The 27,386-nt window shown below is 40.0% G+C and overlaps 1 protein-coding gene across 2 annotated transcripts in view; it reads right to left on the minus strand.

The window, feature by feature from the left end:
- crsp7 (cofactor required for Sp1 transcriptional activation, subunit 7) overlaps positions 1-27,386 on the minus strand; it is a 138,262-nt gene that overhangs the window by 42,262 nt on the left and 68,614 nt on the right. For both annotated transcript variants that reach the window (XM_059991730.1, XM_059991732.1), the window contains exon 2: positions 3,852-3,926. In XM_059991730.1, the coding sequence (XP_059847713.1) occupies positions 3,852-3,926 (75 nt within the window). The remainder of the gene's footprint in view (positions 1-3,851; positions 3,927-27,386) is intronic.

A 27,386-nucleotide genomic window follows, 5' to 3' on the forward strand; every position in this document is an offset into this window, starting at 1 on the left:
CCCTATTGACAACAACGGATCTGGGGTTGAGAGGATAAACAGCTTTAAGTTCCTTGGCATCCACATTACTGAAGACCTCATGTGGTCTGTACACACCAGCTATGTAGTGAAAAAGGCAAAACAGCACCTCTTTCACCTCAGACATTTGAAGAAATTTGGTATGGGCATGCAAATCCTAAGAACTTCCTACAGGTGTACAATTGAGAGCATCCTGATTGGTTACATCACTGCCTGGTATGGGAACTGCATCTCCCTTAATCGCAGGAATCTGCAGAGTGTGGTGTGGATAGCCCAGCGCATCTGTGGATGTGAGCTTCCCATTATTCAGGACATTTACAGTGACAGGTGTGTAAAAAGGGCCTGAAGGATCATTGGGGACCCATGTCACCCCAGCCATAATCTATTCCAGCTGCTACCATCTGGGAAATGGTACCGCAGTATTAAAGCCAGGACTAACAAGCTCTAGCACAGCTTCTTCCACCAGGCCATCAGACTGATTAACTCACACTGACTTGAGTGTATTTCTATGTTACAATGACTCTTCTATTTATTATAAATTATTAAAAATTACTATGATTGCATATTGCACATTCAAACGGAGACATAATGTAAAGATTTTTTCTCCTCATGTATGTGAAGGATGTAAGAAATAAAGCCAATTCAATTTAAAGGATAGTCAAGTCACCTCCGATGAACTGGCTACATTAATTAGATGGCTGACATCACAGTGCTGAACAGGCATTACCATACAGACAGAAGAAATAATTCAAGGATGTTTTCAGTGCGTTGTTGGATGAGTAAAGTGTCTCCCCTAAATCCTTCACCCATGACTGGACAAAATGGTGGGGGTGCATTCAGGATGACACAGAACGTTCAGATTCCTGTGGCTGGAGCAAGCAATGTGAACAACAGGAGTACACCACCTGGTTACAAATTGACCTCTGTACCAACCTACATAAGCCATCATTACAGTTTTGACAACAATGCCCCTCAGAGAGTTCTCATGAAAAGACATGACAGCATCAACTACACGGCTCCACACATAAACCATTATTTCAAATTCTCATTTCTGCATTATTTGTGCACAATTATAATTTATAATTATAATATTAATGTATAATTTGTGTATTATACTGGGGTCATCAGGAAATTCTGATTGATATAAGGAGGTGTAAAATTCTTGAAAAGATTTGTTTTTATCATCATGATCAACTGTCATAGTTCCATCTCGTTTACGAATTTTAATAATCTGACGTTTAGCCAAAGCAGATTTCAATTGACTAGCCAATAGTTTACCAGATTTATAACCATGTATATAAAATTGACTCTTAGACAATTAGTTGATTTTCAATCGAGGACGTTAAAAGTAAACTATACTCCATTTGAAGTTCGACCCTCTTTTTATAAAGCTCCTGACTAGGAACAATAGAATATTTCTTGTCGATAGCTTTAATTTTATCAACCAACATACAAAACTCTTTATTAATTTGTTTTTTTCCACCCAGAAGAATATGAGATAATCTGCCCACGGATGTATGCTTTTAAAGTATCCTAAAGAACCCCACTGGAAATTTCTTCCATAGAGTTTTTTGAAAAGAAGAAATCAATCTATTCCTAAATGAAATTCACAAAGTCTGAGTCCTGTAGTAATACAAAATTGAATCGCCATTGTCTAAAGCTGGAAGGTGTATCTATTAATTTAATAGAGAGTTTCAGGGGCACATGGTCAGAGATGGCAATGGAAACGTAATTGCAGTCAGTGACAGAGGGAATTAAACAAGAGTCAATAAAAAAGTAGTCAATTCTAGAATAACTGTGGTATACATGGGAAAAGAATGAAAACTTTTATCCACTGGATGCAAAAACCTCCAAATTTCTGAAACTCCAAAATCAGGCATAAAGGAATTAATAAAAGTAGCCGATTTATTCAGAAGTGCCTGATTAGACTTAGATCTATCCATTGAAGGATTTAAACAGCGATTAAAATCTCCACCCATTATCAACGTATTTAAATTGGGAAGGGTTGTTATTAAGTGTTTAAAAAATTCAGGAAAGTCAACATTTGGACCATAAACATTAACCATAACCACTTTTTTGTTACAGAGCCAGCAATTAACAAAAATCTACCATTCGGATCTGAAATTGTTTCATAGTGAACAAATGAAATTGAAGAATCTATAAAAATAGAAACTCATTTCACTTTAGCCTGAGAATTTGAATGGTATTGTTGGCCTTTCCAAAAACTTAAAAAACGCTTTCCTCTTTCCTCACATGGGTTTCTTGTGCAAAGATAATATGGACATTCATTCTATGCAATACTTTGAAAAAATTTTTCCGTTTAATCGGATGGTTTAAACCGTTTATATTCCACGAAACAAAATTTAATAATCTTATCCATCATAGTAAAACCAGTAATATGGTACATAAAAGGTTAACCGGAATACAAACTCATGAACCCGGAAGAGGAAGAAAGGTTCAAGGAGGAACTGGAAGTTACGACATATTGGACATTTCAGTAGTTTTAAAATAGTCCAGGTGATAAAATCTAATCTAAAAAAGACCCAGAAATAGGCCAGAGATTGACCAAGAGATAAGCTAAAGCTAAATCTACCCCCATCTCTCCTGATGGCAGCCCAAAAGATAAAAGATTTTAAAGAAAAGCCACCCATAATCTAAAAAAAATGAAGAAAATTATCAAAACAGAACAAGAAAAAAAAAACTACCGTGATTAAAAAAAATTAAATCATAAAACAGGGTACTTTTTCTAGTATTTTAGAAAAAGGAGAAAACAAATGCCGGTTCATGCTGTTGGTTATTTTCATGTATAAACAATTGAAAATGACGCAGCAAGAAAATAAGGTCTTATGGGAAGAAGAAAGCAGGTTGACTTAAAATGTAAAAAAAAAGAGCAAATGCATCTCCATTCAAAAAAAAATCGAACACCTAAACATCTACTAAATAGTTTCAAAAAATAAAAAAAACACAGAAAAGTTAATCTAGAAATACTAAAAATACCTACAGTACAAACCAAAAAAGAGAACCCTCACATTCTAACTGACTAGATCAATAAATTGGCAAGTGGCTTAAGAATTTAAGTAAAAGCCAAAAAAAAAAGTGTAATTAGTGTAATTAGGCTGTAGCGGAGGAAGTTTGTTGGTCGAAACATTTTTGAGCTTCATTTAATGACTTAAAGAGACAATGGGAATTATCAGAGGACAATTCTCAATCGAGCAGGGAACAGGAGGAATGGTCTGAGACCCAATCAGAAGAATTCTGACATCAGTGGCTTAAACGCCATTCACTCTTTCAACCTCAGGGCTGAAACCTTCAACGAAGAGGAATTTGAAACCTTTAAATTTGAACATGCCTTTCCGCCGAGCAAAGCATATCACACCTGCCTAACTATTTTTAAAAGCTGTTGTTGTATCTTTCTTAACTATTTCCCCTGGAGCCTGATTCCACAGCACAAAAATGGTTTTCCCTCAAATTCCTCCTCTCTTTCCCCTTCACCTTACACCTATGCCATCTACTTCTTGATAACCCAACTCTAGGAAAATGACAGTGCATTCGCCCTTTCAATACCTCTCATGATTTTATACACCTCTGTAAGAATTACCTTTCAATCTCCTACACTCGAGTCCCAGTTCATCTAACGCCTCCATGCAACTCAGTTTCTCAAGTCCTGGCAGCATCCTTGTAAATCTTCCCTGCGCTCTTTATAACATTTTTTTCTATAGCAGGGTGACCGAAACTGAATACAATAATCCAAGTGTGGCCTCACCAGCATCCGATACAACCACACCATGACCTCCCAATTCAATGCTCTAGACTTATCTGCCAGTACTACTTACTTCGAGGGCTTCTTTGGTAATGGGATACTTCTCCAAACTGGAGATCACATCCAGCACCGCCACCATGTTACGGATCTAGAAGACAGACAAAACAAAAAAATCAATAGTGGCAATTGATATTAATGCTCTAATTTCTCTAAGATTGCTAAAGGGAGTAACCATAAAAGCAAACAAAATTGTATATGGTTGAGAACCTCTAGTTCCTGGGAGTAAACATCACAATAGCCTGTCCTGACCCAACCACATGGATGACATGGCCAAGAAAGTTCACTCAGGAGGCGAAAGAAACTTGTCACGTCCCAAATGAGCCTCAGCAATTCGCATAGATGCACCAAAGGAAGCATTCCATCAGGACTCATCACAACTTTGGTATAGCAAATGCTCTGTCTGAGACTGTAAGAAACGGCAAAGTTGCGGACAGTTCAGCACATCACAGAAACCAGCTGTATTTCTGTGTACTCTATATCTCTTAGTGAAGCAGCCAACATAATCAAAAATACCCCCCATCCTGGACATTCTCTCCTCTCTCTCCTCCCATCAGGCAGAAGATATAGAAGCTTGAAAGCTTGTACCACCAGGCTCAGGGGCAACTTCTATTATTGTTTTAAGACTACTGAACATACTTAGTCTGATAACATGGATTCAGTACTTCACAGCTTACCTTGTTTATTTGTAATGCACTCTCTGCAGCTGTTAAAATTTATTCTGTACTGTTATTCTCTAACCTTGCTCCACTCAAAAAGCATTGTGTAATGATTTGATTTGTATGAACAGTATGCACTGTATGCAAGTTTTTCCATTTGTATCTCAGTACATAGGACAATTATAAACCAATTCCAAATATTGTCTGCTTGCAGTCCACTTTCACTGTAATTGTAATGCTGTATTCTGCATTGCCTTTCACTAGTATAAACTTGACATACTGATACGATGAAATAACCTGTATGGATGACATGCAATATTATGTTTCTTACAGTATCTCAGTACATGGAATAATAAACACACTTACCAAAATTAACATACAAATCAGAAAAGTTAACTGCTTGCCAGATTTCAAATCAAGTGTTCTTAATCAGAATGAAGTAAATTGACCACAGCTGAACTTCAATTATTGAGACCTGCTCTTTGCTAGAAGGCAGCAAAGCAGATAACAGGTTAATCAGAAATAAGGGTTCACTAATTTGAATCATGGATGACTATTATTGGCCAACTATCATTATTGAGTGGCTATGAAAAAATATCTTCACACTATGAACATGACTTTCACTATGAAATTTCAGAGGATTACCATGCAGCATGCATTCCTGTCAATTCCATTTTTGAATATTTTTTCCAATCTAGTAACTCAACTCAAGTAATTTAAGCAAAACAGCATGCATTTTTTCATTATTTGAATTAAGAAATTTTAAATTCAGAAGCTATACACAATTTATTTTTGTGTTCATATGACAATGTTGAATGTTCAATTAGTAATTCATCGTAAATTAAGTACTTAAGGTAGAACAAACAGCATATATAACAAGTTTATTCTGTGCACATTGGCCAACATAAATGTTTATTCCAAAAATTTAGAAACTCATCAGGTTAATGTGCAAAGTAGTTACTGAAGCAGGCTTAGTCTTGAAGTTGTAAATACACTTTTTAATGATCTCAATGATAAACACCGAGGATGGGAAGGGAGACAAAGAAGTCAGAGTAGTCTGTCATATGCACACACTTCCTCAGGAGGAGGAAGCTACTAGCCTCAACGTCATCAAAGCCAACTAGAGCACTGAACGTACATTATTTCACAACTAGGCTGTTATTTCTAAAGTGGCTCCATTAATAAATATCATAGGGGTGTGATTTTCTTTCTATATTCAAGTACCAAAGCAGTCTAGATAAAACACTCAGTTTAAAAAAAAACACAAGGAAAACTTTGATGATCTTGGTACTTGCATTTGTTTAATTTCCCCAAAGTAACTTAATACAAAAATAGCTGGCAGAGCATCTACACAATTATGTGAGGATAGATACTATGCAATGGTTTCTCAGAAATGTTGATAAAATCATTTTATGATTCAAATTTCATAAAGTGCCAGCTTCACAAGCATTAAAATACATAATTATTGAGAAGATACAACTGATCACCAAAATCTCACAAAATCCTCAAACACAACAATCATCAAATATAAAATGTGCATGCCAATGAATGGTGATCAGGAATGAAGGGTGGTGGTGGTAACACATCCCTCTGTTTAAATATCACAGAACTGATCAGTCAAGAGGGATAGGAAGGTGACAATGCACGAGGCAGCTAGAGAGATTCTGAAAATAGCACAAGAAGAGTCCCTGCCCTAACATTTCATGGCAAAAATCTGAGATATACAGAACAAGCCACCATGAAAAAGTCTTCCTTCATTAACAAAGATGTAGTGTAAGTTCAAATAAAAATGCCTAAATCCCTCAGAGGGATCTCTATATCAGAGCATCTTAAAGTAATAGATATTATGACAAAATACACAGTTCTGCACAATATTCAAATAAATTAATTCCACATGACATACCTGAACAGCTAATAAGTTGAATCATTACTGTAGGAAAGGTGATAAAATGGTTGCCACGGTGATCCTGACTCTCCTATACCAACCGATAGAGGATGCTACATACATTGGATGAGAGTGAGAGAGAGATATTTGGGCATGAAACAGCAATGTATCTATCCATGAGGTCTCTTTAATTCATTCCCAGGGTGCTCTCCCCGGAACAATTATAGGTTGTGGTGAATGGTGTACGTAAATGTTCTGTTTACTCAAGCTGCTGTGGGAAATCTGGAGATGCACGTCTCAACATGGTTTATCTTAGTCTCACTCTTTCACACACATACAATAAATAAAGGGCTCATGTGTTACCTATCAACCATGGAAAATTCTGTCCAAATTGCATTTTGTTAGTGTATTGTCCTGGGAGTAAAATGTTTATCTCCATTTTCCAAACCTGCAATTCAGGTTGATTCTCCTTTTATTGTCTCATACCCATCATTATTCTATTCCATAACTAGTAAATGTTGCTGGGGTAACAAAAACGTTCGCTATTGAACTCAGAGGATATTTTAATAAAGTTTGATATGATTTGATCATATCTAGAAATATGCCCTGCATCGGGTGAAATCATAGGCAACACTTTGCTTGGTGAGCTATGAATGCAGAGAATCAACCCAATATACCATGGTTGAAATTAATAATGGGCAATTAGTATACATGCCCTTGAATGCTGGGTATATATTAATGCCTGCTGAGATTAATATCCACCCTAGTATTAGGATAAATTTAACTGCTCTAAATTGCATTAATCATACACAATACTTCAAAGGGTGTTAGAAGCAAATTTTTTTAAGACTTGTTAAGTACTTAGAGAGGAAACAACAGCTCATTGAGAGAAAAAATATGATTTAATTACTTGAAGGGCTCTAAAAGCAGGCAAAAACTAATAGCAGCTTCCTACACTGAAGGTCAGGACTAAAGTCAGGTTGCTGGAGCTGTACCCCTTGCAGTGCCATTGTGTCACTCCATTTGCAGAGCTGAAAGGAAACCCCAGTGCATTTGGGGGGTGGGGGGGATGGTGGCACGAGTATGCAAGTGGCTAACAAACAGAAAACGTGGTCAGGAGAAATTAGCCAGTTTCAGGTTGACAACGTCTGGTTACTTTTACTGTGAATGAGCCAAATTTCCTAATGACAAATGATGAGAACAGAAGCTGCAAAGAAATATAGATGGGCTGTGAAAGAGCAAGAAATTGGTAAATGGAGCAAAATGTAATGCACCTCAATTTAGACAGAAGAATGAAAAAGCATAATTATTTATATGACATTGATTACAAATTGGTGTAAGATAAAAAGATCTGCAGTCTAGCACATGAAGCACAGTTTAAACATATGGCATACAATTCATAAAGTCAATGGTATGTTGTCCTTTATTGCAAGTAGGAAAGAGCCTAGGGTAGGTTCATTAAGTTAATTCTTGGATCAAAGGGTTGATATATTAAGAAAGTTTAGGTTGATTGGGTTGATGATCATTGGAGGATAGAGAATGAGAGGTGAAAATCAAAACAAAATTGCAGATGCTGGAAATCTAAAACAAACAAAAAAATACTGCTTATACCTAGCAGGACAGTCTGCCTTAGCAGGAGTGACAGTGTTTCAGATTGAAGAAACAAAACTTAATTTGCAGGGAGGTTGGAGGAGGGGAAAGGAACCTTTTCTTTTCATCTTTTCTCTTCTGCCATTTAGGTTCCCAAATATTCTTTACAGGTGAAGCAGAGATTCTTCTAGATAGATGGATGCTTTATTGATTCCAAAGGAAATGGCAGTGTAACATTACAAGTTCACAGATATACAATATTAGAAGAGAAGTAAGAAGAGTAAATAAAAATAAGTTATCTTAAACAGTCTAATAAGAGGGGGTCATCACTTCCCCAGCTATAGGTTGACTCGTTATGGCTGAAGGTAAGAATGACCTCACATAGTGCTCTTTGGAGCAGTGTCATTTTCTTAGTCTTATTACTAAAAGTCCTCCTCTTTTCAGCCAAGATGGCATGCAGAGGGAGAGAAATACAGTCCAGAGTTGCCAGGATTTTTCCACAGGGTCCTTTGTTCTACCACAGCCTCCAGTTGTCCAGTTTGACTCCTATAACAGAGCCAGACTTTCTAATCAGTTTATTGAGGCTGTTGGCATCACCTGCATTGATGCCATTTCTATGTAGTGGTGTGCTGGGGCAGATTGTACTGGTGACAACAGACTGGTAGAATATGCACAGGAGAGGTCTGTGACGCTGGCCATTCTTGTACACAGCCTCCGCGTTGGTGCTCCACTCAAGTTTGTCGTCCAGGTACACCCCCAGGTACTTGCAGATCCTCACCATCAATAGCAACAGGGAGCAGTGCAGGCTTGGTCTTCCTAAAGTCAGTCACCATCTCCCTTTGTCTTACTGATATTGAACTGCATGTCTCAGCTTGCACTATTTGACAAAGTCCTCCACCAGGGTCCTGTATTCTTCCTCCTGTTCTCCCTTTATACATGCAAACTACTGTTGAGTCATCAGAGAATTTCTGTAGATGACATGACTCAGTGTTGTATCTGAAGTTGAGGTATACTGCAATGTTGTCTCCTCCACATTGGAAAAAAAATCAACCAAAGTTTTGGCCATCACAATAGAAATATAATCCTGAGCTTCCTGTTACCTAATATTTTAATCCTCCATCCTACTTTCATTCTGACCTTTTGGTTGTAACCACCTGTAGTAAGGCCCAATACAAGCTAGAGAAACAACACCATCTAGGCATGTTATAGCATTCTGGATTCTATACTGAATTCTAAAATTTCAGGTAGCACTATTTCTATTTATGTATCTATTGTCCATCTTTGACATTGCATCACTTGATTTCAACCCCTCCCCTTATTTTCTTTTCCTCCAAGAGTAGAGGAAAATCTAACCTGTCAGATGTTTTCCCCATCTGCATTTCACAACTCCTACATTCTTTTAGAACAGAGAACATTACAGGCCCTTCAACCCATGATGTTGTGTTGACATTTTAAGCTACTCTAAGATCAATCAAACCCTTCCCTCCTACATAATCCTCCATTTTTCTGTCATCCATGTACCTAGGAGTTTCTTAAATATACCTAATGTATCTGTGTCTACCATCACCCTTGCAGGGCATTTCATACATCCACCATTCTTGTGTATAGAGCAGACATTTACTTAGCCTTTCCTCCAGTATTAACATTATTAGCCATCTCTGCCCTGAGAAAAAGTCCCTGCTACGCACACTATCTGCACCTCTTATCATTTTGTATGCCTCTCAAGTCACCTCCCCTGCTCCTTTGTTCCAAAGAGAAAAGCCCAACTTATCCTCATAGGACATACTTTCTAAACCAGGCTGCATCCTGGTACATCTCAGTCAGAATTAAACAGGTGTGGTCTAACCAGGATTTTAAAGAACTACAACATTACCTCGCAGCTCTTGAACTCAATCCACAGATTGATGAAGTTTAACACACCATACGCCTTCTTAACAGCCCTATCAACTTGCACAACTTTGAGGGACCTATGGATGTCAACCGCAAGATCCCTCTAAACTCCCACAGAATCAAGAATCCTGCCATTAGAGTAGGTTTGCACAACATTGTGGTCTGAAGGGCCAATACTGTGCTGTAGTTCTGCCTTCAAATTTAACCTTCAAAATGAATCACTTCACTCTGTTCCAGATTGAACTCCATCTGCAACTTATCAGCCCAGCTTTGCATCTTGTCAAAGTCCCAATGCATCCTACAACAACTCTCCACAACTCCACTAAACTTTGTCTCATCTGCAAACTTACTAATCCACCCTTTCAGTTCCTTATCCATGTTATTAGTAAAATTCACAAACAGCAAGGGTCTCAAAACAAATCTCTATGGAACAACACTGGTCACCAACCTCCAAGCAGAATCCTCTCCATCTACTATCACCCCCTGATAGTTCTGTATCCACACAGCCAAGTTTCCCTGAATATCATGCTTTCTGAATGATTCTACCATGGGAAATCTCATCAAATGCCTCAGCATCACATCCACATCCACTGCTCTACCTTCATCAATGTGTTTTGTCACATAATCAAATAATTAAGTCAGGCTCATGAGGCATGACATGCCCCTCACAAAGACATGTTGACTATCCCTAACTAAACAATGCTTTTTCAAATACTTGTGAATCCTGTCTCTAAGAATCTTCTCCAATAATTTGCCCACTGAAGTAAGACTTGCTGGTCTATAATTCCCAGTTACCCCAAATCCCCTTTCTGAACAATGGAACAACATTTACCACCCTCCAATCATTTGGAACAGTGAGGATGCAAAGATCATTGCCAAAAACACAACAATCTCTTCCCATGATTCCTGCAGCAACCTGGGATATATCTGCCTGGCTTTGGGGGCTTATCTATCCTAATGTTTTTCCAACGTTCTAGCATCAACATGTTCAGCTTCTTCCTAACTAACTTATAACTCTCTATAACCCCAACTGGTCCTTGCTTCCTTAACCATAGCTTCTTTCTTCTTCCTGACTAGGTATTCCACATATCTTCATCAATCATGGTTACTTCATGCTACCTTTCCCTGCAACAACGGGACAAACCTATCCAGAATCCCAGCAAGTGCTTCCTAAACAATATCCATATTTCTGCTGTGTATTTCCCCAAGTACACTAGCTCCAATTTATGCTCCCCAGTTCCCACCTAACAGCAAAATTCCCCTTCCTCAATTAAATACTTTCTCACACTGTCTGCTCATTCCCCTCTAAGACTATAGTAAAGGTCAGGGAGATGTGGTCACTGTCTCCAAAATCTCCCACTAAGAGATCTGACACCTGACCTGGCTCATTGCCTAGCACCAAATCCAATAGGTCTCTCCTTTTGTCAGCTTATCTACATATTGAGTCAGGAATCCTTCCTGGACACACCTACCAAATTTCATTCCATTCAAACCTTTTGCACCAAGGTGCCAATCACTATTAGGGAATTTGAAGTCCCCTATGACAACAATTCCCATCTTTGCACCTTTCCAAAAACTGTCTTCCACCTGTTCCTCAGTGGTTGCTATTGGGAGGTCTATAGATCATTCCCAGTAGAGATTGTTGCATTCCTGTTTTTGACTTCCAAAACACATTAACTCAGTAGACATTTCCTCCATTTCTGTAGCTGTGATACTATCCCTTATTAGCAGTACTACCCCCACTCCAGCTCTCATCTGCCTCCCTGTCCCTTTGCAAACATCTAAACCACAGAACATTCTGCAGCCAATCCTGTCCTTGTGATAGTCAAGTCTCCATAATGGCCACAATGTCATTGTTCCATGTATTGACCCATGCTCTCAGTTAATTCCCATTGTTCCTGATACTTGGATTAAAATAGACACTTCAATCCTTCCCACTGACAGCAATTTTGCAGTATCAACTGCCTAATCTACCTCACAGGCTCTTGACTTGATATTTTGTGTACGTTCTTGCACTCTGTTCCTATTTGGTGACCAGTGATGTTCCACAGGGAATTGTTCTGGGACCTCTCCTCTTTATGATTTTTATAATTGACCTAGATGAAGAAGTAGAAGGATGGTTTTGCAAGTTTGGGGATAACACAAAGGTTGGGAGTGTTGTGGATAGTCTGGAAGGTTGTCAGAGGTTACAGCAGGACATCGAAAGAATGCAGGACTAGGCTGAGAAGTGGCAGATGGACTCAAAGTGTGAGGTGGTTCATTTTGGTAGGCCCAATTTGAAGACAGAATATAAAATAAATGGTAAGATCTTGGCAACGTAGAGGATCTGACAGATCTTGGGGTCTTTGTCAATAAGACACTCAAAGCTGCTGCACAGGTTGATAGTGTTGTTAAGGTGACGTATGGTGTATTGGCATTCATCAACTGTGGGACTGAGTTCAAGAGCCGTGAGGTAATGTTACAGCTGTACAAGACCTTGGTCAGACCCCACTTGGAGCAATGTGTTCAGTTCTGGTCCCCTCACTACAGGAAGGAAATGGATACTATAGCCAGAGTGCAGAGGAGATTTACAAGGATGTTGCCTGGATTGGAGAGCATGGCTTATGAGAATAGATTGAGTGAACTCAGTCTTTTCTCTTGGGAGTGACGGAAGATGACAGGTGACCTCACAGAGCTGTATAAGATGATGAGAGGCATTGATCGTGTGGATAGCCAGAGGTTTTTTCCCCAGGGGTGAAATGGCTAACATGAGGGGGCATAGTTTTAAGGTGCTTGGAAGCAGATAGAGGGGATTGTCAGGGGCAAGTTTTCACACAGAGAGTGGTGGGTGTGTTGAATGCACTGTCAGCTATGGTGGTGGAGGTGGATACAATAGGGTCCTGTAAGAGATTCCTAGATAGGTAAATGGAGCTTAGAAAAATAGAGGGCTATGCGGTAGGGTAATTCTAGGCAGTTTCTAGAGTAGGTTACATGGTCGGCACAACCTATGAGGAAGAGATATTATTTCAGATCTGCACTGTCAGTGGGCTATTGATGAGGGGGCAATGTGCTAGGAAAATTCTAAGCAGTCTCTAAAGTAACATGGTCAGCACAACATTGTTGTGGGCCTGTAATGTGCTATAAATTATTTTGTTTTATGTTCTGATAAAAGAGTTTTTGAACTGAAACCTTAACACTGTTTCTCTTCCCAAAGATGTGGCTTGCTCTGCTGAGTATTTCCAACATTTTACTACTTTGACTTAAGAATGAGAGGTGATCTTAATGAAACAAGGACATGGTTCCTTAAGGTTGTCATAGATGGGGAGAGGTAGTGGGGGTAAACTCCTACTACCTATTATATACTTCCAATGGTGTGGAGCTCTAATAGCCTCTGAGAACCAAGTCCATTTCCTGGCCTTCATGTGCAGCTTAGTTACTAAACCCAGCGGAATTGTTTCCACTAACAGGCAAAGGGGCAAATGCAGGTAACCAGCACATCAAAACCAGACACTTCAGGTAAATGGGGCTTGTCAGCCCTGGTTGTCAGCTCTTCTAGAAGAAAAACTCTGATTTCAAAGCTCTGCTGCCTGGCGGCTATACCCACTCACATGCAAGGCTTTGGGAGTAAACCCTGAGGTAGTAATATCCAGAGTTGGAGTCCCTAAGTCAGTCCAACACAAGACCATAAGACATAAAAGGAGAATTAGGTCATTCAGCTTATCAAGTCCACTCTGCCGTTTCATCATGGCTGATCCCGGAACCCATTCAACCCATACACCTGCCCTCTCACCATATCCCTTGATGCCTGATCAATCAACAATCTATCAACCTCCTCTTTGAATATACCCATGACTTGGCCTCCACCACAGTCTATGGCTGTGCATTCCACAGATTTGCCACTCTGACTAAAAAAAAAATCAATACTTCTGTTCTAAAACGTCACCCTCAATTTTGAGGCTGTGCCCTCTAGCTCTGGATATCCCCAACAGAGGAAACATCCTCTCCACATCCACCTCATCTAGTCCTTTAAACATTCCATAGGTTTCAATGAGATTTGCCTGCATTCTTCTAAATTCCAGTGAGTACAGGCCCAATACTGCCAAATGCTTTGGTAACCCCTTCATTTCCAGAATAATCCTTGTGAACCTCCTCTGGACTCTCTCTCCAATGACAATATATACCTTCCAAGGTAAGGGGCCCAAAACCGTTGATAATACTCCATGTGTGGCCTGTCCAGTGTCTTATAAAGCTTCAGCATTATCTCCTTGTGTTTATATTCTACTCCCCTTGAAATAAATGCCAACATTGTATTTACCTTCCTTACCACAGACTCAACCTGTAAATTAACCTTCTGGGAGTCATGCACAAGGATTCCTAAGTCCCTTTGCAACTATGTTTGAATTTTCTCCCTGTTTAGATAATTAATTGCATTATTTCTTTTACCAAAATGCATTTCCCAACACTGTGTTCTAGCTGCCACTTTTTTGCCCATTCTTACAATTTGTCTAAGTCCTACTCCAATCGCATTGCTTCCTCAGCACTACCTGCCCCTCCACCCATCTTTTCACTATCCCCCGCAAACTGTCAGTGATTTAGATTGTGGAATTGATGGCTTTGTGGCAATGTGAAAAATAGCAGTCCCAATCCCTGAGGAACACCACTAGTCACTGGCAGCCAAACAGAAAAAGATCCCTTTATTCCCACTTGCTGCCTCCTGCCTGTCAGTCATTCCGCTATTCCACAGCAGTATCTTTCCTGTAACACCATGGGATTTTATCTTGTTAAACTGCCTCATTTGTGGCATCTTGTCAAATGCCTCTGAAAATCCAAGTAAATGACATCCACTGCCTCCTCTTTGTCCACCCTACTTGTTACTTCCTTGAAGAATTCTAACAGATTTGTCAGGGAAGATTTCCCTTCACAGAAACCATGCCAACTTTGACTTATTTTGTCATAAGTCTCCAAGTACCCCAAAACTTCTACCTTAATAATAGACTTTAACACTTTCCCAACCACTGAAGTTAGGCTAACTATAATTTCCTTTCTTCCCTTCCCCCCACTTTGTTTTCCGTAGGGTATCACTCCCTACCTGACTCCCCTTGTCAATTCGCCCCTCCCCACTGATCTCCCTCCTGGCACTTATACAGAACAAGTGCTACACTTGCCCCTACAGCTCAGTAGCCTTCCAGATAAAGCAACACTTCACCCGAGTTTGTTGGGGTCATTTACCATGTTTGGTGCTTCTGGTGTGGCCTCCTGTACATTTGTAAGACCAGATGTAGATTGGTGACTGCTTCGCCAAGCACCTATGGTCTGTCTGCCAAAACAAGTGGGATCTCCCATTCCCAACCCATTTTAATTCCACTTCCCACTCCCATTCTGATATGCCCATCTATTGCCTACTCCAAACTGTTGTAAACTTCTTTCAATCTACCCGATGCAAAGACACCACTTACTGCGGTGAAAGTAACTTTAACTCTTTATTAGTAAGTTACTCGAGAGAACCCTCCTTAAGCACTCTCTCTCGGAGGCTGCTTTGAGGGTCCACCCCCTGCCCCCGGAGCAAATACAGTTCTTTTTATATCATGCAGCCACGTACAGATACATCTGGGTTCACCCCCTTAGTTTCTGTACAGATGAGTATTGTTAACTCTATCAGTCATAAATTGTTTGTGTAACAGTTTTAATTGCTACCATGTCTGGATACAGACAGGCACAGGCTTACCATCCAAAGGCTCCTGCCCTTGGAAATAGCCACTCTTTTTTATGCTCATCTTACTGGTCCTATAAGGAATACAAGGCAAAATAGGTTTCTCACAGCAATTAATCAAGCTATGATACAAGTTACTCTAAGCAAAACCGAAGTTAAGCGCAGATCACATACCAAGGAGGATGTCACCCATTCAGCTTATCTTGTGAGAAAGCATTTGGGCTTCTGTAGTTTTTTCTCAAGCTCTTAGCTGCTATGACCCTTACAAAAAATATCCAGGGTCACAAGCAGCCTACGAGATGCTACTTCTTAATATTACACACTGTCGTGATGAGGCCGCACTTAGGCTGAAGGAACAAAACCTTATATTCTGTTTGGGTAGCCTCCCACCTGATGGCAGGAATTTTTTTTGTCAAACTTCCAGTAATGCTCCCCAACTTCTCCATTTCCCAACCCCTTTTCCTTCTCTCACCTCATCTCACCAATCAACTTTCTAGCTCTTTACTTCATCCCTCCCTCTGCAGGTTTCACCTATCACCTGGTGGCTCTCGCTCCCCTCTCCCCACCTTTTAAATCTACTCAGCTTTTTTTCTCCAATCCTGCTGAAGGGTTTCAGCCTGAAACGATGACCACACTTTTTCCATAGATACTGCCTGGCCTGCTGAGCTCCTCCACCATTTTGTGTGTGCTGCTTGGATTTCTAGCATCTGCAGATTTTCTCTTGTTTGCAACTGGTCTATATCCTGTTGTATCCTTTGGCAATCTTCTGCACTATCCACAACACCAATCTATGTAACATTGCAAATTTAGTGACCACCCATTCATGTTTTCATTGAAGTAGTGTGCGTACATGCATATATATATATATATGTGTGTGTATATATATATAAGTCCCTTTGACCACTGTCCTCTGTCTGCAATGGGTAAGCTAATTCTGAATCCAAATGGCCAAAACACTTTCAATCCCATGCATCTTGATCTTTTAGATGACCCTTCCATGAGACACCTTGTCAAATACTTTATTAAAAATTCATGTAAACAACAACCATAGCTCTCCATCAACCAGCTTCGTCACCTCCTCAAAAATTCAATCATATTATTCTAGTAACTTTCATCTTAGGAACTAGATATGGGAAAATTGTAAAAATGGTAATTCTTATAAAATAAGATTTAAGGCAAATTATCAACCCAACCATTGCCTACACCATAATTTCAGACAATCAAGCCAAACTTATCTAATCAGTATTTCTTAAGCAATATACAAGTTGAGCCAAATTGTGCCCAGCTCACAGTATTGATCAAAATTTAATGACTGCAAGCTTCTTCGTGGTAGATATTTACTTAAAATATAGATACAGGAAAAAAGGCACTAATTAGTTAAAAGAACCTTTCTCATTACCATTGGAGGTGAAGGTAAATCATCCAAGACAAATATCTCAAAGGATTTAAATAAGGGATGAATTTGAACTAAGTATCAGCAATCTCAAGAAATGTTCATCAAAATCTTTACAACATTTCTAGGAATGAAGGGTTTTGAACAGGTCTTCAGGTCTGAGCAAAAGTAATCCAGTTTTAAATTTCTCATCAATCTCCTTTTAAATGTGTCCTTCGTCGATTATTAGAACTTCAGTAAATATTGTTTTAACAATAAACCTGAAGGGTTTTGGAACATTTTATCATGGTAATGGCAAGTCCCAACAACAGGAGTTGCAGAAGCATTCAAACATTAAAGGGCAATTGCTTTAAATTGCAGATTTGGAAGTGAAATCCAGTGCAAGCAGCAAGAATGGAAACGAATGACAAACAGAATCACAACACTGGGATTCTGAACAGAGCTTTAAGGCAACAACTTGTGGAAGGGTCACAGCTCGACATGATAAATAAAATGAATAAAAGTTTCTGACATAATTGGATCAAGATAAAAATTAGGCAAAATTAATGGAACAACACACATTTAGCAATTGAGCAAAGAAAGCAAAAAAAATGTGCTACAAAGAATGCAGAGATTGCAAACACCTGACATTGGTCAGAGAAATGAATAGAATTAGTGCACAAGCACGAAGTTTGAAATGGAACAGAACAATGACATTGCCCTTCCAGATGTATAGAAGGAAAAAATGTGTGATTTCAGATATTCATATGTATGGCTATGTAGGACAAATAGAGGGCTATACACTAGAAAAATTCTAGGCAGTTTCCAGAGTAGGTTACATGGTCGCACAACATTGTGGGCTGAAGGGCCTGTAATGTGCTATAAATTTCTATGTTCTATGTAATTCCAGCCATTGTGACTCCACTGTTATTCCTTCTTGTGCTTCCTTCCAATCAACTTTGGCCAGCTCTTCCCTCATGCCTCTGTAGTTAGCTTTACTCAACTGTAATACTGACCAAGTTCAAGTTCATTGTCACTTGACTGCACATACATACAACCAAACAAAACAAGATTCCTCCGGGCCACAGTACGCCCACAAAACATAACACAAATTGCACATAAAGCAAAATATTACAAGTACCTGTGAGTTAATAAAATATAATTCAAAAGCATGTAGTGCACAGCACTGGTAAACAGCAAACAGTTCACTGCCCTAGTGACAAGACCTCAGTGGTGGAAGGATACCCCTGATTATGGCTTCTTCCTCTCAAATTGCAGCGTAAATGATTAATGGCTCCTAAGGATTCCTTTATCTTAAGCTCCCTAATTAAATCTTGCTCATTACACATTACCCAATCCAGAATTGTTTTTTCCCTATAAGCTTGAATACAAGCTGCTCTAAAAGGCACTCGTAGGCATTCTCCAAATTTCTTCTCTTGGGACCTAGCACCAACCTGATTTTTCCAATCTACCTGCATACTGAAATGCCCCATGACCATTGCCTTTACTACCTCACATTGCAATTTGCACCCTGCATCCAGCCTACTGTTCGGAAGCCTGTATACAACTCCCGTCAAGATGCTTTTACTTTTGCGGTATCTTAACTCTACCCACGAGGATTCTGTATCTTCTGATAGTACGCCACATCTAATGATTAGATTTCATTTATTTAACCAAAGCCACCCCATTCCATCTGCCTACCTGCCTGTCCAATTGATACAATGGATACATACAATTGATACATCCAATCTTTGGATGCTAAGCTCCCAGCTGTGATATTCTTTCAACCATGACTGCAATGAATTTGATTGTTTAGCATTTTTTAACATTTAATTTGCTACACTGTTATTTTCAATGTTTTTTTAAAACATCTGCTAATTGGCACTTAAAATGTTTTCCTGAATATAGTTTTTGTCGTGAGAAATGAAGAGTCAACTTTTTCATTGTTGATTCTGCTTGACCAGCTGAGTAATTTCTGCATTTTCTAATTTTATTAAAGATATCATGTTCCTGGTTTAAAAGCACATTGTTAAAATGTCATATAGAACTACACCATAGCTTAAAAGCAGTTAGATATTTTAAATTCATCCAGCACAAGAAATTTATAAAGCACTATTTGTACAATTTATGATGGAAATACAGCTTCACTCTTAGATATCAATGAGGTGAAAAGGTTTTATATTGTGTCCGAGTATTGACTGAAGCTTTGTAAAAGGCTAACTTGTTAAATGATAATCAGCAGGGAGGTCAAATGGCTTGGAGATTTTCTCAGGTAATTAATAACCTGAAAATATAGCTGCATCATACATTTAATATTTCAAAAAGACACTTGACATGTCTACATACAGATAAAAATAAATTGTCAACATTGATTTTATTAATAAAAACTTCAGAGTGGAATGGAGATAACATAATTCCCCAAATCTAAAAAGTTTCATCAAATAAAGCAACAGCAATAAAGAAAAATGTTTCAACCAGCAATGGTTATACTTTATACCTGCAATTATCTGCCTAAAGTTGTAATATTTCATGCAAAGTTTATAATGCTGAGAGGAGAGCATTGCAGGTCAAGACATGGATTGTTGTAAGCAGGTACAGGTGTAAACAAGTAAATAAGTGCCATGTGAATAAAATGCCAAAAGGAAGCATGTGTCTAAGATTTAAAATGAATGAGATCATAGATACATCCCTGAATCTTTTATTAATTAGTGGCAATTGAATGTTAACTTTAGCTCATTATATGGAAATACAAAGATGTTGTTTTATTGCTAGAAAAAAATCTATTTGAGTACTACATGCATGACCAACAACAGTCTTTGAAAATCCTTAAAGCAAGCAACCAAAATAATTCCAGACATCAGGATTCCAAGAAGAGAAAGCTCCAAGAAAGGATTTGTTATATAGTGAAACCCCATTATAACATAATTGTTTGGGTCCATAAAATGTCATCACGAAAAAAGCAGGGTTGCCAGTGTATGGTCTGGGATCATCTTGTTGCAGAGGCCTGTTTCGTCACAGTTATATTCTTCCACGTAGCCACGTTCTTCTAAGAGAGTTTTTAGTTTTGCTGGGTATTCGCTGGCGGCGGCACTGTCAGCTGAGCAAATTTCTCCTGACACTAACACTTGAGAAATGCCATGATGGCGTTTAAACCTGTCTAGCCATCCATTGCTACCTTTCAACTGTGAGGTTTCTCTGTTGATCTGCTTGTCAAACTTCTCGGTTTGAGCTCTGAGAATAGCTCAAACTATAGCTGGAAATTGGAAGGCCTTCTGAGCGAGCTTGAATGAACCACTCGTACAGGGAGTCATTGAGGCTGACATCTCTGGCTGTCTTCAGGCATTTGGCTTTTAGTCCAACTTCTTCTTCAACTTTGCTAAGTGACGCACATAACTTTTCTTCGTGAGATTTCCAGCCACTTAGTGTTGATTCTGGTATCCCGAGGTCTCTTGCAACTTGAGTTTGACTTTTAGTCTTGATCACGTCAAGTGAGTGAAGCTCATCTTTCACAGAAAAAGATTTTATTTTTCTAGCAGTTTGTTCCATTTTGAGCAAAAGAAAGGTCCAATGACCCCTCCACAAAATGCTGGTGGAACACAGCATGCCAGGCAGCATCTGGTCAAGACCCTTCATCAGGACTAACAGAATAAAGAGATAGTAGATTTGAACGTGGGGAGGGGAGGGAGACACCCAAAATGATAGGAGAAGACAGGAGGGGAAGGGATGAAGCCAAGAGCTGGGAAGTTGATTGGTAAAGGGGATACATGGCCGGAGAAGGGGGAGTATGGATTGACATGGACATGGAGTCCAATGACTCATCGCGTTATATCTGAATTCACATTAAATTGGGGTTTCAATGTAGTTATTGACTGATGATACTTTTATTGACAGAGAGCTTGAGAATTTAAAAGGTGTAAGTTTACCCATTTCTGACTCTGTCAGGAAAAGCTTACATCTCCAACATCCCGCATTAGCTAAGATATTTCTTGGTTTCTTCAGTTTAGGCCAGGTGGTGTTGTATGTCAGTTGGGTTTCTGGCAGCACAGAGAAGTTCCATTCCAGAATAAACTTGATAAGCTTTAGAAGCTGGCAGCTGTCAAAGCTACCAGGATTTCATGTATATGGCTGAAACTGAATCATAATAAAAAATATTTGCATTGAGGCAAGTGGTTAAAATACGGAAGTGGTTAAAATAAAGGAAATGCATAAATTATTTCAAATGAATAATTGAAAACATTACAAAAAGTAACAAAATGTCAACCCTCCCCCTTTACTTTTGTCCTCCTAATCTCCAGCCCATATAGGAATTACTGGAATCTCAGATCCAGTGGCAGGAACAAATAATGAATTCATTCATTCTAGTGTTTAGTCCCTGGCAAAGAGCAACCGAAATACAAGAGGTTCCCGCAAAACCAACTTGCAAATTTGGACCATTATTGCTAAGAGTCAAAGTTTAAAAAAAATAAAATCATTAATAGCAGGGGCTGTATAGCAACAGAGCAGATATAGCAACTGCCTCTAGAATGATAGATCCATAAAGCATCAGTGCAAGATCATGAAGCATCAGTACAGGCAGTCCCCGGGTTACGAACAAGTTCTGTTCCTGAGTCCATCTTTAAGTCAGAATAAGTACATCCGGTATTATTTAACGTTAGTTAGTCAAACCTTTGTCTTAGTACATAGTATACATTTTACCTTTCTATGCATACAACAGCGCTTCTCCCTATAGATGCTGCCTGGCCTGCTGTGCTCCATCTGCAGATTTCCTCGTGTTTGCTCTTTAAATTAGTCCACTGCGTTGCTTAATAATAATTGTAGCTTTCATCGTGGCAGGGCCTTTCACATGCTCCATTATTCTCACTTTATCCTTTAAAATTGTTCCGATTGTTGACCGACTGTAGCCTAACGTTTTTCCAATGACTGATGACGTTTCACCTCTTTTCAAATGCTTTATTATTTCCACTTTATTTTCAATCATGATCGCTTCCTGTCAATGGAACAGAAACACTGCGGGTGGCAGGTCCCGAGCTCCGCTGCATCCTAAGGACCACCGCACTGAATTCCCCGGGTTCTAAAGTCCACAGCACTGAGACAGGTTAAATAGGACAAGTAGGGGCTGTGCTGGGTTTGGGTTTGGGTATTTGATCCTCCACAATATTTCGTGTGGGAATTTAAACTGGAGGTAGCAGCGCTTTTTTTGAGGTTGAGTTGCAAGCTCAACAGCAACCTGGCACGGATGGAAAGCGCTGGGGAGCGATCTGTCACTGGATCGAACACAGGAACCTCCGTTCTCCAGCCCAGTGCTGATCTTATTGCACCAGCTGACTGGAAAAGCTGGGGGGGGGGGGGGGGGGGAGGGGGAAGAGAGTCCAGGGTGAATCCTGCTAAGAAAAATTTAAGCCAAATACAAAATACAAAGTTACACACTGAACACTGTGTCAACAGCAATGACTTAAAATGGCGGACAGCGCCGTGATCCAACTTAAAATGGCTGACAGTGTTCCCCTTCCTTGGTTCGGAAGTATGAGTTGTTCGTAAGTCGGACGTTTGTAACTCGGGGACTACCTGCATATAAATCCAACCAGTTAAGCTTGCTAGGATTCACAAACTTTAAGGAAGCACTCTGTAGTATTTGGAAAACTTTTTCTGGAGTTCGAGCTACAAACTTTGCAAACAGGACCAGTTAATATATTAGTGATCTAGAAGACAGTAATATCCCTTTAAGTTGGTAGCAGCCTGATTTCAGCAGTGGCTGTAGACAGAAGACTGTGAATGCATACAGGAAGAACCAAGATATGGCAATGCAGAAGCTTATCTTTTGATTTTCCTCAAAAATATATGTGGCACTTGCTGAATGATATTTATTCATTTACAGATATAGAACGGTAACAAGCCATTCTGGTCCAATTAAACCTACACAGTCATGAGGAGAACATACAAACTCCTTACAGATAGTGACACAATTGAACACAGGTCATTGGCGCTGTAATAGTTAGGCTAACCGCTACTTTATCTTGCTATGAAACAAAAAAGCACTAGGAATTCTCAAGCAGGCTGCATCTGTGTAGACAGAAACAGTTCCTTTCCAGATTTATGAAGTTATCAGAATTATTCTTGAAAATTTGCTATCTGTCTGAATGTGAACATGGTTGTGGCAAGGAATGCTATACATTTTCATAAAAATATATACGAGTTCTTCATGACAAAGTCAAAGGAGACATGCTGCTTGCCTATTAAGGTTAAGGATATATCTGAACTGCAAAATTAGTTTTTGAATGCAGGTGGGGAGAAAGAAATCTGGTTGCGTAATGATAGCGTAGTGGTTAGCGTGGTGCTTTTATAGCTCGAGGCTTTCGGAGTTTGGAGCTAATTTCTGCAACGAGTCTCTGTACATCTTCCCCGTGGAATGTGTGGAATTCCCCCCACAGTCCAAAGATGTATTGGGTAGGTTAACTGATCACTGTAAATCGTTCCATGATTAGGATAGGCTTAATCTGCATTGTGGGGATGCTGGAGTGGCTTGGCTCATTGGGCTGGAGCGTCCCACTTTGCGTTGCATCGCCGAATGAAGAAATAAGTTCTGAACTAAGTTATGGACAAGGACATGAAAGTGTCCAAATTAAATTACAATACATTACAAGGTAGAAATATTATAAGTGCCATCCACAAAATGTCACTGGTTTGATGACTTTAGAAATTTTAAAAGGGGAAATAAGACTTGACTGGAAGAACCTTAATCCATACAGTTCAGTAACACTATGACCACTTTGCCTCTAAATGGACTTCTTGTTCTAATTGTGTTCACTTTTGTAAAAACGATACAATTTGTTTCATGTGTCTTTCTTGTGAACACTGTTAATATGATTCTTTGTGCCCATGAAGCTGTTGCAAGCTTTACATTGTACCTGTACATACACACACTTATGCATATGACAGTGGGGGAAGACTACACTGGACAGGTGTCCTGACAGTTTAGGGCTTTGAACTAATAAATGGGAACAGGCTTCAGTTAAAGAAAACAGTACATACCAAAAGGAAAATGCTGAAGACTCAAACAGCAAAAAGGAATCTGGATAATTATATTCAACAAGGTACATTAATTACTGGTATACCATTGGTAACCTAACTCAATTTGAGGAAAAAAATTAGTGAAATTTTCCTATTAAGAGCTTTACAATTGAATGCACAAATCATTCATTACATAGGCAACAAATTATTGACACAAATCAAGACAAGTGCAAATAAGGCAAGGAATTAAAATCAAAATGCTATTCATTGTTTAAAATGATAAACAGTGAACAGGAAAGAACTACTCCCAGCTTTCCACCGGAGACAGCCTATCCACCGATGTCTCCTACAAACCTACAGACTCTCACAGCCACCTAGACTATTCCTCCTCCCACCCTGTCTCCTGCAAAAATGCTATCCCTTTCTCTCAATTCCTCCGCCACATCTGCTCTCAGGATGAGGCCTTTCATTTTACGACAAAGGAGATGTCATCCTTTTTTAAAGAAAGGGGCTTCCCTTCATCCACTATCAACTCTGCCCTCCATCGCATCTCCTGTATTTCATGCACCTCTGCCCTCACCCCATCTCCCTGCCAGCTCACCAGGGATGGTGTCCCCCTGGTCCTCACCTATCACCCTACCAGCCTACAGATCCAACGTATAATCCTCCGTAACTTCCGCCACCTCCTACAGGATCCCACCACCAGACACAGCTTTCCCTCCCCCCCACGCTCGGCTTTCTGCAGGGATCACTCCCTACGTGACTCCCTTGTCCATTCATCCCCCCCCCATCCCTCCCCACCGACCTCCCTCCAGGCACTTATCCCTGCAAATGGAAGAAGTGATACACCTGCCCCCACACTTCTTCCCTCTCCACCATCCTAAGCCCCAGACAGTCCTTTCAGGTTAGGCACCACTTCACCTGCGAGTCAACTGGGGTGATGTACTCCGGTGCTCCCGATATGGCCATTTATACATTAGGGAGACCCGCCGCAGACTGGGAAACCGTTTTGCCGAACACTGGTGCCCAGTCCTCCAGCAATGGCGGGATTTCCCTCCCTGTGGCCACACACTTCAATTCCACAGACCACTCCCATTCTGATATGTCTGTCCATGGCCTCCTCTACTGTCAAGATGAGGCCACATGCAGGTTGATGGAGCAACAGCTCATCTCCTGCCTATGTAGCCTCCTACCTGCTGGCATGAACATTCAACTCACAGACCTCCATTGATACCCCTGGCCCCCCCTTACCCTATCTATAATTTTAGTCTAGTTCTCTTTCTCTCTCTTTTCCCCCCTCCCTATAATCTCCCCCCCAGCTCCACCTTTCTTTCTCTTTTATTTCCCATAATTCTCCACCTTCCCCCAGCCTAGTTCCCTTCAGCCTATCACTTCCCAGCTCTCTACTTCATCCCTCCCCCCACTTCTTATCCCCCCTTGACCATCCTATGTTACTTCCCTCCTGATGAAGGGTTTCGGCCCGAAACGTCGTCACTACCTCCTCCCATAGAAGCTGACTGGCCTGCTGAGTTCTGCCAGCATTTTGTGTTTTTACTTATTCCTGCCTTTCTTCTTACACTTTATGTATTTGAAGAAGCTTTTGCTATCCTCTTTATTATTGGCTAGATTGTGCATCTGTGGAATGGTCTGCCACAGACTGCAGTAGAAGCAAAGTGGAAGTTGATAAATTCCTGATTTGGCAGGGCATCAAGGGATATAGTGAGAGGGCAGGGATATGGAGTTGAATGGGATCCAAGATCAGCCATGATGAAATGGCGGAGCAGACTCAATGGGCTGAATGGTCTAATGTTTTCTCCTATGTTTTACGGTCTTACCTTCGTATTCTATCTTCACCTTTAATGACTTTTTTTTGTTGTCTTCTGTTGATTTTTAAAAGCTTCTCAATCCTCTAGTTTCCCACTAATTTTTGCTCTATTATAAGCCCTCTCTTTGGCTTTTATTTTGGCTTTGACTTTTGTCAGCTAATTGTCTTGAGAATACTTCTTCCTCTTTGGGATGTATATATCCTGTGCCCTCCAATTGCTTCCAGAAATTTGAGCCATTGCTGCTCTGCCATCATCCCTGCCAGTGTTCTTTTCCAATTAACTTAGAGCAAAGGTCAACGCATCAGCAACATATACTTTGGCTATAGTATGAGACACTGACTCGGTGAAGCAGCCTATTTCTGCATGCAGTATCAGAGGAATTGCAAGTAGAATTGAATTTAATGTATTTTCTGCATTAATTGACTAATTAAAAAAAAGTGATCAACTTTGACCCAGAAAATGCTACACCAATCACCTCAAACACAGTATTGCGAGGTCTGTAATCAGTATACATTACCTAGTAAACAGAGATAAAAAGACTAAAGGATGTGCCAAGAAAGTATAATTGTGTTTTTTTTTAAAAAAGCAACATTCTTACTAACTCCTAAGAATTCTTGTACCATGGCCACTTAAACAGGACAAATTAGGAAAGCAAAGATGAGGGAAGGGAGACAGAGGAGATTCAGAAAGAAATGAAAACTAATTATGAGCTAAAAGTCATGTCTTATGGTCTTATTTGCAGGGAGAAGGCTGGGGAGTGGGGCTGAGGAGGGGGAGAAAAGGATCAGCCATGACTGAACAGCAGAGCAGACTTGATAGGCCAAATGGCTTAATTATAGACAATAGGTGCAGAAGTAGACCATTCGGCGATCAACTATCAATACCCGGTTCCTGCCTTGTCCCTATATCCCTTGAATCCCCTATTCATAAGATACGTATCTAGCTCCTTCTTGAAAGCATCCAGAGAATTGGCCTCCACTACCTTCCGAGGCAGTGCATTCCAGACCCCCGCAACTCTCTGGGAGAAGTTTTTCCTTAAATCTGTCCTAAATGACCTACCCCTTATTCTCAAACCATGCCCTCTGGTACTGGACTCTCCCAGCATCTGGAACATATTTCCTGCCTCTATTTTGTCCAATCCCTTAATAATCTTATACGTTGCAATCAGATCCCTTCTCAATCTCCTTAATTCCAGCATGTACAAGCCCAGTCTCTCTAACCTCTCTGCGTAAGACAGTCCAGACATCCCAGGAATTAACCTCGTGAATCTACGCTGCACTTCCTCTACAGCCAGGATGTCCTTCCTTAAACCTAGAGACCGAAACTGCACACAATACTCCAGGTGTGGTCTCACCAGGGCTCTGTACAAATGCAAGAGGATTTCCTTGCTCTTGTACTCAATTCCCTTTGTAATAAAGGCTCATGAACCTTACAGTCTAATTAAAACTGTAATTGAAGAACTGCAATCTTAACGTGGTTGCAAGATGTTCAATATGTATTTGTAATTCCTGCCTGCAGCAGTGCTTTCAACATGAGAAACATCATTTGTGCCATAGATGAGCTACAAAAGTAGTCATCTGCAACAATGACTGGTTCAAAATGAATTCAAGCACTTTTCTGGGCGTGCCCACA

Source organism: Hypanus sabinus, chromosome 16 (assembly GCF_030144855.1).
Source record: "Hypanus sabinus isolate sHypSab1 chromosome 16, sHypSab1.hap1, whole genome shotgun sequence".
In the NCBI taxonomy this organism is placed as follows: Eukaryota; Metazoa; Chordata; class Chondrichthyes; order Myliobatiformes; family Dasyatidae; genus Hypanus; species Hypanus sabinus.